The following is a 15,747-nucleotide window of genomic DNA, read 5'->3' as shown; positions in this document are numbered from 1 at the left end:
TTCCAATCCTCGGCAAAATGTACGAAGTGGAAGTTGTTGATATGGATGGTTTTTCTTCTGTCATTTTTGCCATAGCTTCTACTTAATAGCCACCAAATGCAGAATACCCACAAGCTTTAGGAAATGTTTCTGATGTGTAAGATCAGACTAAGCTGCAAACACAGAGCATACTACAAAACCTTGGCTCTGATACCAATTGTTGCGGAAGCGACGATAATATTAATAACAATATTATCAGAAATATTTAGATAATTATTATGCCAACAATTATACTAAGAAAATTCCCAGTTAAATTGGAGGGGTCACAATGGTCCCGCTTAAAACCCAACAACTAGACAGAACTCACTTAGATATTTATAGCAATAATAACTAAATAAATATAACCAACATAAAGCTATTAAATAAAAGCAAACAAATAAGAAATAAAATACCAGAGTTTTAACGAGGTTCGGCCAATTTAGCTTACGTCCTCGGACACTACCAAATTAATATTTCCTCTAGAAATATTACAAAGGAGAAGATTTTGGGATGATACAACCAAAGGGGGAGGGGTTCTATATATAACAAACCAAACCCCCTCCCTTTCTATCTTTTCCTAATGTGGGATATTGCCAATATTCAACAAAAAGCATATCAACACCTTGGGGAAGATGAAGTACCACCCCTTGTTGGTTCGGAAGATGTTGACGTGTTAACGACCTTTACCCATCCTTTTTATATCGAGGACGAGAACCCAAAATAAATTTTATAATATGATCTAAATCTGTCAAATTGTCCATTTTATCTTAGATCAAAGGGATGTTGCTCTAAAACAATTTTGTTGCATGGCAAAAAATTAAATTTTTTCTAAAACCTGAATGGTGGTGTTATTTATAGCAATAAAATCTTTACCAAATTCATATCTATGTTTAGGAATAGGTGGTAAAAGATATTTCTCAACACGATCTTCTCCGCTATTCTCAAATATTGGCTTGATTAGGGTGTGAGATCTAATTCATGAAGTGATGAACACTATAAAAACTGTCTATTGATACTCAATAAGAATATCAATATATATCTCTCAAAGACTAGAAATTAAAAAACGAACTCTCTCAAAAACGTAATTTATTTAGAAAAATAAATCTCAATGAATTTTGACAGAGTGTTGACATTTATTATGGCGTGTCTTTGACCTAGCAAATTGTCTCTATTTATAGAGAAAATCATAAGTCATAGTTCAACAAGTAAAAGAAAAATAATAGTATTTTAATAGAAAAAAAAATCCTCCTCAGACTATCTAGGGTGGGTGAGACACCCCCTCTAGAACCTTAGGGTTGCTGCCCATCTCATATCAAATGGGCTTATTTGTATTGTATACAATTATATGAACCTTTAACCAACTCATGTAAATTAACCAATCCAATCACCCAATTTTATATTCCTAAAATATTAATTAATTAAAACATATTTAATTAAAATTTCTAATTATATTTTTTTCTCAACTAAATTCTAATTCTATTAAAGCCATGATAACTTTACCGTATTAGAATCTATGAGTAAATAAATTTAATTACATTGTTCAATAAAACTATGACGACTAATTAATTTAATTTTTACTTCGAACTTCAATTATTAAATTACAATAAATTAAATAATAATTCAAAAAAATTAATTTAACTAAGTCATCTCTTGCTCACAACGAGAAAACGCATTCGTTGTGGATAGTGATACATGCGATTTATTTATTTTATTTGTCATTTTCATATTTTCATCTCATCTATTCAAATGCAAACTATCAATGTTGTACCGAGCTAAGGGAGAAACCAATTGGACATATCTAATCAGGATTCAAATAAATTGTAATTAAATTCTGACTATTCGTCTATCAATTACAACATTATTTAGTTATGGAGTCATTTCACTAAAGTACCATGACTGAGCTTTCCTTATTACATACCATTTTGAAAGCTACTTATCAAGTGCTCATTCAATAATATTGTCATATGTGTATTACTCTTGTAGAATATCCTTAATCTCTTTGAGTTAGATCCGTTCACCTAATATAATCCTATTTCTTAAAATAACATAGACAAAAAAAAAGCTCAAGTCCCAATGTGAGAACAATTATCAAGTTTAAAAATTAACTTGAACAAAAAAGTTTAAACCCCGATGTGAGAATTGTTCCCCAGTTCAAACTCCAAATAGTGATTTAACACATCTAAGTTAATTTAAACATCAATTAGGGTAACAAAATTCTACATTTAAGCTTTGAATTAAATTAATCTTATTTACAATAAATGAATAAAAATACATTTAAAAGTATAAATCATTATCCATAACAAATAAATAATTTAATTAAATAATTATTAAATAAATAATGTTTGATGCACCATCATTACATAAGTCTCATGCACTATCAATGAATAGTAACATAATACATCATCATTAAATTAAACAAGAAATATAGAGGACTTGTAAATAAATACTAATAGTTTTATTTAAACATAATTAAACATTAACCATAACTATTATAAATAAATCTTAATAACTCTCGATTTTATGTTCTTATGTTTAGGGTCTAGGGTCTCGGGTCTTGGGTTTAATATTTATTTATAATAATTATTATTTAATTATATTTAAATAAAGTTATTAGTATTTATTTATAAGACCTCCATTATTTTTTGTTTTATTTAATGAGAAGTGTCATATTATTATTTATTGACGGTGTATGGGACTTATGCACTCACATTACATAATATACTTCCCTTAAATAAAATATACACTATTAATAAACTAGGATTAGTTAAAAAAAATTAAAATGTCAAATTATTAAATCTTAAAATCTAAAATTTATCTATATTATTAACATTAAAAAAACAATATTATCCATTTAGAAATGTTCAAAATTTCAAGTATTATCACTTTAACTAGAAAATAGCTACCAATATAATTAAATTATTATTTTTAAGTAAAATCTAATATATATAATATATATTAAATGAACAAGGTATATGCATGCATGACATAATTTATCTTTTAACGATGAATAAGGTAAGTAAAATTTATTTAATTATTAATTTAAAATTAAATTCAAATAAATATTCAAAACTTTTCTAGTTTTACATTTGAAAATCTTTGTCTAATTATATAACCTTCAAATGAAAAATATACTATCAAATTTAAAATTTAAGATTGTGAATTATTATATTTTGATATAATGATGATTTGAACGAAATTATTTCTCGAAATTATTAATTAAATAAAGTATACACTCTCAATAAACTAGCACTAACTCAAAAATGTTTTAAAATGTCAATTTATATTTTTAAAAGGTTTAAAACATCAAATTATTAAAATTTAATAATATCCGTAATGTTTTTTTTTATATTAACAAGTTTAACAACAATTTTAAAACATAAGATGATATCTTAAATTTTTTTTTAAAAATATTTTAATTGAAAAACAAAATTCATCCATGCATTAAATTAATATTTTAATAAAACAAACAACCAAAAAAGGCATTTGGGGTGTAATGCTGACACGTGGATTTTTATAAATTGAAATAGTAAACAACAGACGCGCAGGTTAGCAAATAGAGAATTTGTTCCAGAAAGAAAGCGGGTTGGATTCGAAATGGTCGCGTAGTTTTCCTCGTCTTCACTTGGAAAAAGCCGACACTTCTCCAAAAAATATATACAGTAGAAGAGTGGACAGTGCGTACGTTAGCGGCAATCATCAGACACCTTCCTTCTCGGCGCATTTTAGCCTCTTGTCTGTTACCACCTCTCTCTCTCTCTTTTTTTCCCCTCACTTTCAAGCTCTAATCTCTAATCTTCGCCATTATCGAGCATCTTGGAAGCTGATTCTCTCATTTCGATTTACAGGTATTTTTTTTCTTCCCTATACGACGTGTCGTTTCTGTTATGTTGCTCGCTATCTTTAATTGAACTAAATGAAAATATTTGTTTTACTTTTTTCTTCTTCTTCTTCTTAAATCTGAGTCTGTTTCCATCTTTTAATGCTGAATCTCTAAACTTTTAAGTTCCTTAACATTCGATCTTCCCGATATGTTGCCGTTTCTCAGCTCTGCTTTGTTTCTCAATCATCGATCAATTTGATCTGTTCTGTCCTGTTCCTTCGCTATTCCCAAACGATGGCATCTAGTTAGTGCTTTCCACTTTTCTTCTTCTTCTTGAATCTTAATCTGAATCCGTTTCCTTCTTTAATGCTGAACCGGAATGGTAAGTTCCTTAACATTCGATCTGAATCGTTGCCGTCTTTCAGCTAAATCCACCTCTGCTCCGTTTCTCAACCATTGATCAATTTAATATGTTCTGTTCTTTCTCCATTTCTTGATCCTTCAGAAACGTCGACGTTTTCTATGCTTTCGTTTTTGTAGTTTCAGGTGAACGATTCAGATTTTTTTAAAAATAGTAACAGATTTTAAAATTGTACTAGATTTAGTCCTTGGGGTTAAATTATTTATCAATTAAATAAAAAAACTTGCACGGATTAATTTTGCAGAGCAATTGACATAGCAGAAATTTGTATTTTCTAATTCAATTTTGGAGGGTGGTTTAAAATAACCCGTGGAAATGTCAATGCGGGGTCGACACCTCGATGCTTATTCCATGTACAAGCGCGGTACCAGAGAGCATGGATTCGATGCCTTTGATAAAGAGCAAGGTCCAGGTATTCTTTATTTTACTTCTTTTTTTTTATTAGGTTAATTTTGGTTTAAGTCGTGAATTTATTTATCAGACATGTAAGTAAAAGTTTCTCATTATTATTCTATGTTTTAATTTGGAAGGTGCAAAATGCATTTTTAGTGATTAAGATAATAAAAATGGTTAGCAATCACTAATTATGAAACAATATATATAACGACCTTCTAAAAAAGTGCAAGTTGCATGAAGTGGAAACCTGAAGCTTTGTTTTCGCTTTCTTATGTTATGGGTTTAGTACCTCGTTACTAGTTGCATGAATTTTTCTATGGTTGGATTCGCTTGACAACTATGTTGTTCTGACTTTCATGTTTCCTGAAGTACCCATGTCGACACCCATGTCTTACTTTGACATGAGCATGGGGATTTAACCGCTTTACAAATACATGGAAATCTCAAAAAATAGTCAACATATTTGTATCAAACTAATGCCCATATCTGACACTTCCAAGTAATGGAGAACATTTATATGTTTTAAGCTTTTCTTTTTCTTGAATGAAGGCACTCTTTATTAGTTTCAATAGTATTAAGTTTGACAGTTTGCTGAATCTTTTTATGGGCTTTTAAGAACGTTCGCTGAATGGAGTGGGCAAGGATATTGGAGTCCCTTCTTGGAAGCGTTCACTCCGGCATGTACTCGTGGCAACATTATCTTCCTTCCTCTATGGTTATCATCTTGGGTGTGTACCATTTGAGAATTTTGTTTTTTGGTATTTCTTGGAATTTTGGCAATAATGTATTCATTATGCTTGTTGTTCTTAATGCAGAGTAGTTAATGAAACACTAGAAAGTATTTCACGTGACCTTGGTTTTCATGGGAATACCATGGCTGAAGGTACCGGAGCCAATAAATTTGTTGTTCTTGTCTTATTTGTGAAATCGTTCTAATATGTTGTCTTCTGTCAAAATTAAGGTCTGGTCGTAAGTACATGTTTAGGGGGTGCCTTTGTTGGATCACTGTTCAGTGGTTTGATTGCAGACGGAGTTGGGCGTCGCAGGGCACTCCAGCTATGTGCTTTGCCTATGATAATTGGGGCTTCAATGAGGTAATTGCAGTATTGTTTCATCTAACCTTACATTCTAGGATTTTTGTTTTTGAATTTATCTCAAATAGGCTATTCCATTATGCTTACATGCTTTTAAAATGACAATGTCTTTGAGGGTTTGTTCAGAACTTTTCCTTTTTGGATCTTAGCTAATACTAATATTCACAATACAAAATTTGAGTTTAACTGATAAATTTATCTTGTTAAAATTGGGGTCCCTGAGTCATTTTGTTGAGAGATATCGGTTCCCTCCTACCTTTCTCCTATAGTTCTCATAAGCATATTAAATGATAAAGATTAAGTTAGGGGTTCTCTTTGGCATCAAGGTTGTGGTCTTCTAAATTAATAATCTTAATAAAATTCTGCTTTTACATATATAAGTCCAAAATATTCTTGCAGTGCGACAGCAAAAAGCCTTTGGGCCATGCTTCTGGGGAGGTTATTTGTAGGGACTGGAATGGGTATTGGCCCAGCTGTGGCAGCTCTTTATGTGACAGAGGTATCTAAAAGATGATCTATAAACTATTTTTCTGCTATATTTCAACATCATCTTCTTTTCTTTCCTCCTTTCTTTTTTGTTCTTTTTCCAATAGTAATGTGATCCATGAACAGGTTTCTCCAGCTTATGTAAGAGGTACATATGGAAGCTTCACTCAAATTGCAACAGGCCTAGGATTGATGGGCTCTCTATTTATTGGATTCCCTGCTAAGGCAATTGAGGGTTGGTAAGAAATCATGAGTAATAGTAGTTTTGAACATGATAATCAACAAAAATGTTGTTTTAATCTGATTGCTTATGGTCATTTGAAGCAAACTTTAAGATGGCACCACCATCAGAGGATGTGCTTGGTGTTACTTTCTCCTTTTTCAAAAAAATGTCATCAGAAGAACATATTTTAACAACTCGGGATTGTGCTTTGCTGACTCATAGAGTAATAACATATTTCATAACTTGATAATGTGTGCAGGTGGCGCATATGTTTCTGGGCATCTGTTGCTCCTGCTGCTATACTTGCTCTTTTTATGGAGTTTTCTGTAGAGAGTCCCCATTGGCTTTTTAAGGTGATTTGCTCTTCCTTCATATTCTGTAATAATAATTTTACATTCTCTCATTAGATGGTCAGCATAAGTTAGTTTCAGCTTCTCTTAATAAAACTTAGATCTAGGTAACAGATGTGAATGTTATTAAAATTTACTAGAAAGAAGAAGGAATATTGAAATAATGTTCACATTTTAGAGTTATAGTTCCCGCAACTGTGAACAGTTAGCTTTAATTCTACCATGCATTAACTCTATAGTTTAAAATTCTAAGATTTCAATTGCAATTAGATTCAAGATTTGAATATGAAGCAGTTGTACAGTTGAGCATTTTTGTAAAGAAATATTGAACTGAAAAAGAAAAGAACAATTTTGAGTGCGTGGATATAGATCTGAATTAGATATTTAAGTAATTTCTTAGAAGTATCTACATATTGAGATAGGACAACAGACTCATTATACTGTTTTAAACAAACTCTTCTCAGCCTGAAATTTTAATTTGATGGAGAATATAACATACTAACATGGAAGCTAGGTTCATTTATGGATTATGCTGACTTCCACTATACCCTAACATCATCTCTTCTAGGGCTCTTTCTGTCCAATATATACTTATCATCTTTATTTATAGGGAGGGAGGGAGGGAATGAGTAGTTTGATATCCTTTCTCTTGGTTTATCTTCAAGAATTTTTTTTCTCAGTAGAATATTATAAGCTTTATAAACTTGCTTCAGAGAGGAAGAGCTGCTGATGCTGAAGCTGAGTTTGAAAAACTTTTGGGAGGACCATATGTCAAAAGTGCAATGGCTGAATTGTCAAAGTCAGACAGAGGGGATGAGGCAGATACATTCAAGTTCTCAGAGCTACTTTATGGCCATCATCGTAAAGGTGAACATGCAAATACTTTCCAGTAAGACTTCAGTTGTAGCATCTACTCGTTTCCTTCTAAATGATTACTTGTTAACTTCTCTATTTGCAGTTGTTTTCATTGGGTCTACCCTTTTTGCTTTACAACAGCTCTCTGGTATAAATGCTGTTTTCTATTTCTCGTCAACTGTCTTTGAAACTGCTGGCGTACCTTCAGAGTCTGCAAACATATGTGTGGGAATTGCCAATTTGTTAGGTATATGGCTATGTTACCAAATACCCATCTTGTGCATCATTGTGAAGTTTTCCTTTAACTGTATTATTTATGTCTCCAGGATCATTTGTTGCAATGATTTTGATGGATAGACTGGGAAGGAAGGTACTTCTCATTGGAAGCTTTTCAGGCATGGTAAGTAAGAAAAGTTTTTGCTGGTCTTTTACTGTTTGGCTCATGCCATGAGCATATGTATAATATTGAAGTTCCTAATATGATTCTGTTCTGCAGTTATGTTTGGGGTTTGTATTTGGTAGCTAACTGTCAACTCCTATAAGCGAAAGTATATGCAGACTTGGTTGGACTTTCAAATCTGTAACTTTTCTGGCAATTATAAGAGCAGATAGTTCTTGTTCTGCAAGATTGTTCTATAGTATAGACTACATTAATGCAGTTTGCAGTTGCTGATGACCACGAGAGGATAAGAATTACAAATTCATTTAATTTAGGGCCAGTGATAGTGTAAGAGATTCCCAGAGGATATTTGTATAGTTGATTGTGCTGTTTGTGTGGTACACTCTCTGTTAGATTTGAACCTAACAGGTTTTGGATTGTGCTATGTTGTGGTACATATATTTCTGATTGTTAGACTTCAACTTAACAACTTTTGTCATGTTCAATACAATTTTGACACCAATCAAACTCCAATTTATGCTTTGTGTTCCAGGTAGTGGCAATGTTTCTTCAGATAACTTCAGCTACTTCCTTAGTTTCAAGAAGTAGTGGAGTTTATCTCTCTGTTGGAGGCATGCTTTTGTAAGTAGTTAATCCTTTGAATATCAAAATGTTTATTTTCGTAGTGGAGATAAGCTTATTAAACCTTTGTGGCTTAGTGTTACTTTACATATGTAGGATTACTGCTCCATCCATCATCAAGATGATTTATATCTGGCATCGTTGAACACAATATAATTTGCTACCTGAGAAATATGAAGAGCATGAATGCAATATGTCTAGTACATTAAATTAATTTTTAATTCAGCGGGGTCCCGTAGACCGTGTTTAAGGTGTCCTTATTACATAATTTATGAAAGTTAAATAAAAATCTATATTTAGCAACTTCAATTTGCAGTGTGGCATTCTCTCAACCAAAAATTTAATGATGTAATAATGCAGGTCTGTCTTGGCCTTCGCTATTGGAGCTGGACCAGTCCCTAGTATCCTACTATCAGAAATGTTTCCTGGTCGGGTTAGGGCAAATGCAGTGTCAGTTTGCATGGCTTTCCATTGGGTAACAAGCTTTTAACTCTTCCTCCTCTCAATATTCTGTTGCCAGACAAGGGATTTATTTCTTTGCTTATTTCCAACAAGTTAATCAAGTTCAATTGCCTGAATGAAGATTGTTAGGGTATCTTAAACTATTGTGGTCAGTCTTCTTTCATATTGGATAGTTTCGTAATATTCTCCTAGTAAAGAAGCTTTTAGGTTATTGATATTGAGCATTTTTTCTTAAATTTGAATCTTAAATGTGCAAACAAGCGCAGCACTGGCAATCATTTCAAATGCATTTGTTGGTATTTAAGATGGATAGTGGAAGAGGCACTTGAATCTTGGGTTTCTCTCTTTTTGTTTGTCCTTATTTCCTTTTCTTTAACTTTATGAACCTCCTCTGACTTTGGTTTTTGTAACAGATTGTAAATTTCTTTGTCGGGCTGTTATTTTTGCGGTTACTGGAACAGATTGGACCATTAGTCCTGAATTCGATTTTCGGTGCCTTTTGTCTGCTGGCAGTACTTTTTATAAAGAAAAATGTGTTGGAAACAAAAGGAAAATCACTTCAAGAGATTGAAATTGCACTTCTTCCATCAGAATAGGGGTATATCAGTTTCTTCTCGTGTTCTGAATTTATATGAACATATTATATATAGCTATCTGAACTTGTTCTTTCAGTATAGTTGTGGGACTGAAACCCCTGTAGTCAATTAGGTTGTATGTTTGATTGCTTCAAGAGTGGTGAAGAAACTTGGAAATGTAAAAGTTGCCAAGACAATTTACCTGTTTTATTGTGTAACTTTAACAGCTTTATTCATTCTCTACTCCTGATTTTGTTGACCTTATTATTATTTTTCAGGGCGCTTCGGGATATAAGTATTTCATTGCACCAATATCTCTTGCCGCTAATCCTGCCAGCTTATCAATCCGAAAGATGCAGACCTTGGTAAATGATGTCATAGATGGATCATAGCGAAAAGAACACATTCATCAGGTGCTCACTCTCCTAGCCCATGTAACTCTTAAGAGAAATTATTTTATTGTTTCCTTGAATACTGAATTACTACATTTCCTGGCGGAGAAATTAATATAGCATATACGGGGGATTCACTTTGGATGATATGTTTAACTTCTACTCAGGATGGAACGTCATATTTTGAGTTGAGCGCCCTGATATTTTTGTTGTTAATGAATTGCATGGATAGACAATGAATTCTGAGAAATTAACTACAGTGAAACTGTCTAAAAATTCCAGATCGCTTCAACTTCAATTCAAGGTAGTCAATATAGTAATGATCCGTTTTATCAGGCAAACAGGTGCCTGTTAGCTTGCATTTGCCAAACTGGACAATATAGTAATGAGGGCAGGCAATGAGCTTTTTTCCAACAAATTCCCACATTTCTAACTGTTGTTTGAGTTGAGCCATCAAAATCCAAAGGTTGTTTTATGCTTCAATGAAAGGCATTATTGGTAAAGTGGCTGATTTTAGTCCCTGTAAATGTATTGCCCACATTGCAAAGAAATTAATAACTTTCTAATCTACCAACCATACAATGATGTCGAAACAGATAATTATATTAACTTAAACCATTAATTAATTTATTTATTAAAAGTTCCTATCTTTTTTCAAACTTGGGTTTAGCACTTTAGCTCCGTTCCCTGTTAATTTGTATTTTTTTTTTAAAATTTTAAAAAGGATATATTTTAAATTTCATATGAATTTTAATATAATATGCAGCATGATACGAGGACCTTTTAAATACAATGTTTTTAATATTTCTAACAAACAAGCCCAGAAGAAAATTATTAAAATGTACCTTCAATAAAATAAAAATATTTAAAATAAAATCAATTTTTTATGTAATAGAATTATTTTTTGAGAGTTCTAAATAAAATTAATTAAATCAAGCAAACGTGCTCAAATATTAATAATTTATATTATTATAATTTTTTAGTGAATTGGGTATCACACACCAATTGAGTTGAAATTACTAACTCACCAAAATTAAATATAAAAAAACAATTATGCCAATGAAACCTTTAGTAGTGTTAGCAATGATTAAATTCCTAACACCCTCGATTCAAATCCTTCCATACAAAAATGTATGTGTGGACAGTGGATTCAATAGCTTTGTATATTTTTCTGTCAATCACTATTACCTAATTTAGTATTGCTATGTTTAATTGTAGATATATATTCTTTTGATTTAACGATTGATTATGTAATTTATAAAACGGTTAAAGGATTTTGCTTGAATTGGTTTATACGAAATTTAAAAAATATATATTTATAATTAATTTTATTGTAGAATAAGAAAAATATATCTTTTTCACGTAGATAATACAAAATTAATATTTAAATACCTAAATGGTATATCAATATCATTATTTACTAAAATAGTATGTTTTGAACATTGTTGAGAGTGGAAGGAGATAGGGTGGCGGCATCATTAGCATATGATTCATGTTAAATATATATTTTTTAAGGATGGAGGGTGTATAGATGGCGGCCCCAATATCCAGGTTTAAAAAAAATCCGATAAGAAAACATGCCATATACAGCCATTTAAAAAATAATAAATTTAAGGGTGTAATTTATGGGGATTTGTAATGCATATGTCAGGCCGTGTTAGGCGACAAGTGGGGTGGAGGACTAGCGAGTGGCAGCACCACTTTTGTCCAATGACCACCAACGACGGACAAGACCAATCGATTACGGGTGTTTTTGACCCTCGAAAATTCACTTTCAACTCCAAATTTTTTTTGTTTCCTTTAAGCATATATATATATATGAGAGTGTACACAAATGGATGGGGTTTGTGCTTGGAAAAAAATTGCTTTCGTAGAATGGGAAGAAAGAAAGGAAGGAAACATGTATTTTTTTGTTTTATAGGGTTTTTTACAAAATTATTATAAAAAAATAAAAAAATAACCAAAATATTATAATTTTTTTATTTACCAAAATATACAAAAAAAAACAGAAGAAAAAAAACCTGCAAAAAGCCTGCACCGAATTGACAACACCCTGGTCAGGCCAAGGTGATTGGCGGCACCAAAGGTGCCAAAGCCATTGGCGGCACCAATGGTGCCAAGGAGATTGGCGGCACCAATGGTGCCATACTGATTGACGGCACTACTCGTGTTATAAACACGAGCTCTGTCCAACTGAAGGGAGAAAAATCAGAAGAAGAAGAAGAAGAAGAAGAAGTAGAGGTGCTGCGGAAAAGAAGAGAAAGAGAAGAGAAAAAGAAGTTTTTTTTTAAAAATAATTGATTATATTGTTGTTATTGTTTTGTATATTTTGTAATATTTTTTGTTTTAGTTTAGTTATTAAGATTAATAAAACTCAAATTGATAGTTTTAGTTATTATTATGTTTATTATTATTATTGTTGTTGTTGTTGTTGTTGTTGTTGTTGTTGTTGTTGTTGTTGTTGTTGTTGTTGTTATTGTTGTTGTTGTTGTTGTTGTTGTTGTTGTTGTTGTTGTTGTTGTTGTTGTTAGTATTAAGCTGTTATTAATGTATTAAGATGTAATTAGTAGTATTATTGTTAGTAAAAAACTAGTATTATTATTATAGTTAGTTAGTTATTATTTTTAGTAAAACCCTAATTAATAATTTTAGTGTTTATTATTTTGAGTATAAAATTATTAATATAATTATTGTGTTAGCTATTAGGATTAGTGGTTAAACGGTTTTCATGTACAAAATTGCATACTGAAACATTAATTTTTTTTAAGTAATTTATTTACCGTTCGAGATTTTTTATGAGATTTTGTTTATTTTTTGACAGATTAAATATTGAAGATGAATGCTAAGTTTTTTGTATGCGTTTATTTCGATGGAGTCATCTTGACAACAAGTGTTGGATGTGTATTTGAATGTCGGCAACAAATAGCAATGAGATTTAATAGAAATGTCTCGTTCGATGAAATGAAGGCAATGATTAATGCAAAAATTCTTAGATGTTGTGGGAGAAGGATATCAAAAATTTTCTACAAGTTTCCAGTTTCTACAAATCCAGTCAAATTCGTCAAAATGGAACTTGTAGAGGATGAAGACGTGGAGACAATGGTCGATCTCTACTGTGGGAATGAGAGTGACAAGAATGCACCGATTCACTTATTTGCTGAGTTAGCCGGTATGGAGTAAAATGAAGATGTCAATGCATCTAATGAAGAACACGGAGCTCAAGAACCGTGGATGGTAGCTCCAATATCATACGTTGATAGTGAATCGACTATGGGTGGGATCGGTATCGACTTGAATATTACACCCGATGTTGATATGGTTGGTGGTGAAGAAGAATGTGGTGGCGAAGAAGAAAGAGGTGGCGATCATTGGGATGAAGAGGTCGATAGTGACGGTGATCCCGATGTAGACGATGTACCTGATGATATTGACGATGAAGGCATTAACGCTTCTTCAGTCGGGGAGCAGATGCGGCGTATTTTGATACACAATAATCCTGGGCCACACATGTCGCTCATAGACTCCGACGCAGCGTATGTAGCTGAGTTCCCGGAGTACCCTGAAATAGTTCATCCTCGCAGGCTGGCCGTAACATCTGATGATGAGGAGTTATTCATAGGCCAGAGATTCAGCTGTAAAGAAGAGTGCGTATATGCCATTAAATGGTACAACATGAATATATCGGTGGATTATAAAGTCTCCGTGTCTACTCTGACAATATATCTTGGGGAGTGTTGGAAGGCAGCGAAAGGCTGCAATTGGCGGGTACAAGCTGCATTCATTAGAAGTTCTCAGATGTGGGAGATACAAAAATTTGTTGGTCCTCATACATGAACATCAACACGTATGATAGAAAATCATGGAAAACTTTATTCGAAAACTATCTGTACGTGTATCATGCCAATGGTGAAGGACATGCCGACCATTAAAGTTTCGATACTGATTGCCGAAATGCAAGCACGATTCCAGTATCGAGTCTCATACCGGAAGGCATGGATAGTTAAACAGATGGCGATGGAGCAACTGTATGGGGATTACGATTCGTCGTATAACGAGCTTCAAGGTTGGATAGCTGATATGCGAGAGTACGTACTGGAGACTGTGATTAAGTTGCAGACAATGCCATATTACGGCCAGGATGACCAGTTGCAATCGGCAAAAAAGATTTTCCATCGAATGTTCTGGATGTTCGATCCATGTGTGCGGGCATTTCCCCACTGCAAGCCACTTGTGCAGGTGGATGGGACCTGGCTGTATAGAAAATATACATAGATCCTACTTATTACGATTGCTTAAGACGTTAACAGAAACGTGCTCCTGATAGCATTTGCTATCGTAGATAAAGAGAACATGGAGTCTTGGAAATTCTTCCTCACAAATTTGCGGAGGTATGTTATTAGGAACGATAGCATTTGCATCATCTCCGATAGAAGGAAGGGATTAATTGCAGCTATTAGGCATTCCGGTGTGCCGTGGAGATCCGATTACTGTATCCGTCACATTGCGGCTAACTTCCACAAAGATTATAAGAATGCTGACTGGAAGAGACAAGTCGTGGCAATGGGTAAATGATAACCTTATATTTTCAATATAAGTTGTAATGTTTGATGTTATCGACTTACTAGAACTTATTTTTCCTTAATACGTATGCAGCGTACGAGTTAGAGCCACATATTTTTCGGTAAAGAATGATCCGACTTGAGAGTGACATGGAGAGGCAGACAAACACATCTTTCCGAAAATGGATGGGCACAATGGAGCCGTGGCAGTGGGCTCAAAGTTTTGACGAGGGCTTTTGTTATGGCCAAATGACCACAAACTTAGTCGAGGGGATCAACGTTGTCTTGTTGAAAACACGTCATCTTCCAATTGCATCAGTATTTTTTGCTACTTTCTACAGGCTGGCTACTTTGATGCCAAGAATGGGTCAGCAGCAAGTCGACCAGATTTAGGCGGGACATGTGTTTGTCGAACATGTCAGGGATGCAATGGTCGCAAACCGTCGGTTGGCGAGGTCAATGAACGTGGAAATATATTCACGACGACTGGAAACGTTTCGATTTACTGAGACCATCAGTTGTCGACTTGGTATACCAACTAAGTCCTATGGAGTTGATCTCCGGAACAGACGATGCAAGTACAGGAGATTCGAAACACTTCATTATCCCTGTGCGCATGTCGTGGCAGCGTGTGCTAAAGTCAACCTTGATGCTGAACAATATGTCGATGATGTGTACACGCTGGAGCCCACATTGCGTGTCTGGGAGAATGAGTTCCCCATCCTGCCTGACCTATCTACGTGGGAGGTGTCGCCGATGACTTTCGAGCTTCTCCCAGACAGAGGGCTACGGAGGAATCCAAGGGGCCATCCACAGTCAAGCAGAATTTGTAATGAGATGAACATTAGGGAGAAATCTGACGGAAAGCGTTGTGGAATATGCAGGTTAAGTGGTCATAGTTGGAATAAATGGCCTAACCGAAACTTTCATGTTGGACAGTCGTCCGGATCGGGTCAGAATTGACCTAATGATGTAAAATTTTTATGTATATTGTTATAAAAAGTATAATTCATTTGAAATAAATTTTATTATTCGGCTTATGCTTATGCTTAAATTGTATCCAAATTGTATCCAA

General features: G+C 33.4%; 2 protein-coding genes across 4 annotated transcripts; both read left to right on the top strand.

Moving 5' to 3' along the window:
- Window positions 1-3,566: 3,566 nt before the first annotated feature.
- Window positions 3,567-10,260, top strand: LOC107913901 (probable plastidic glucose transporter 3). 3 transcript variants are annotated; one of them, XM_016842570.2, is made up of 15 exons: window positions 3,567-3,863; window positions 4,551-4,671; window positions 5,272-5,383; window positions 5,471-5,538; window positions 5,617-5,749; window positions 6,149-6,248; window positions 6,362-6,474; window positions 6,718-6,811; window positions 7,522-7,675; window positions 7,767-7,910; window positions 7,990-8,063; window positions 8,596-8,684; window positions 9,045-9,159; window positions 9,560-9,744; window positions 10,000-10,260. In XM_016842570.2, the coding sequence occupies exons 2-14, from the start codon at window positions 4,575-4,577 to the stop codon at window positions 9,740-9,742; spliced, it is 1,476 nt and encodes a 491-aa protein (XP_016698059.1). In that variant the 5' UTR covers window positions 3,567-3,863; window positions 4,551-4,574; the 3' UTR covers window positions 9,743-9,744; window positions 10,000-10,260. The 3 variants fall into 3 exon arrangements, with proteins under 3 accessions (XP_016698059.1, XP_016698058.1, XP_040958924.1); XM_016842569.2 differs by having other exon boundaries at window positions 4,504-4,671; XM_041102990.1 differs by having other exon boundaries at window positions 3,582-3,863; window positions 4,491-4,671.
- A 4,841-nt stretch (window positions 10,261-15,101) lies between these two features.
- LOC121222014 (uncharacterized) lies at window positions 15,102-15,635 on the top strand. The gene has a single exon (XM_041101896.1). It carries the CDS (start codon window positions 15,102-15,104, stop codon window positions 15,633-15,635), a length of 534 nt encoding a protein of 177 aa, XP_040957830.1.
- Window positions 15,636-15,747: the final 112 nt, after the last annotated feature.

Source organism: Gossypium hirsutum, chromosome D10 (genome assembly GCF_007990345.1).
Source record: "Gossypium hirsutum isolate 1008001.06 chromosome D10, Gossypium_hirsutum_v2.1, whole genome shotgun sequence".
Lineage (NCBI taxonomy): Eukaryota > Viridiplantae > Streptophyta > Magnoliopsida > Malvales > Malvaceae > Gossypium > Gossypium hirsutum.
This window is presented reverse-complemented; position numbering and strand designations above follow the sequence as displayed.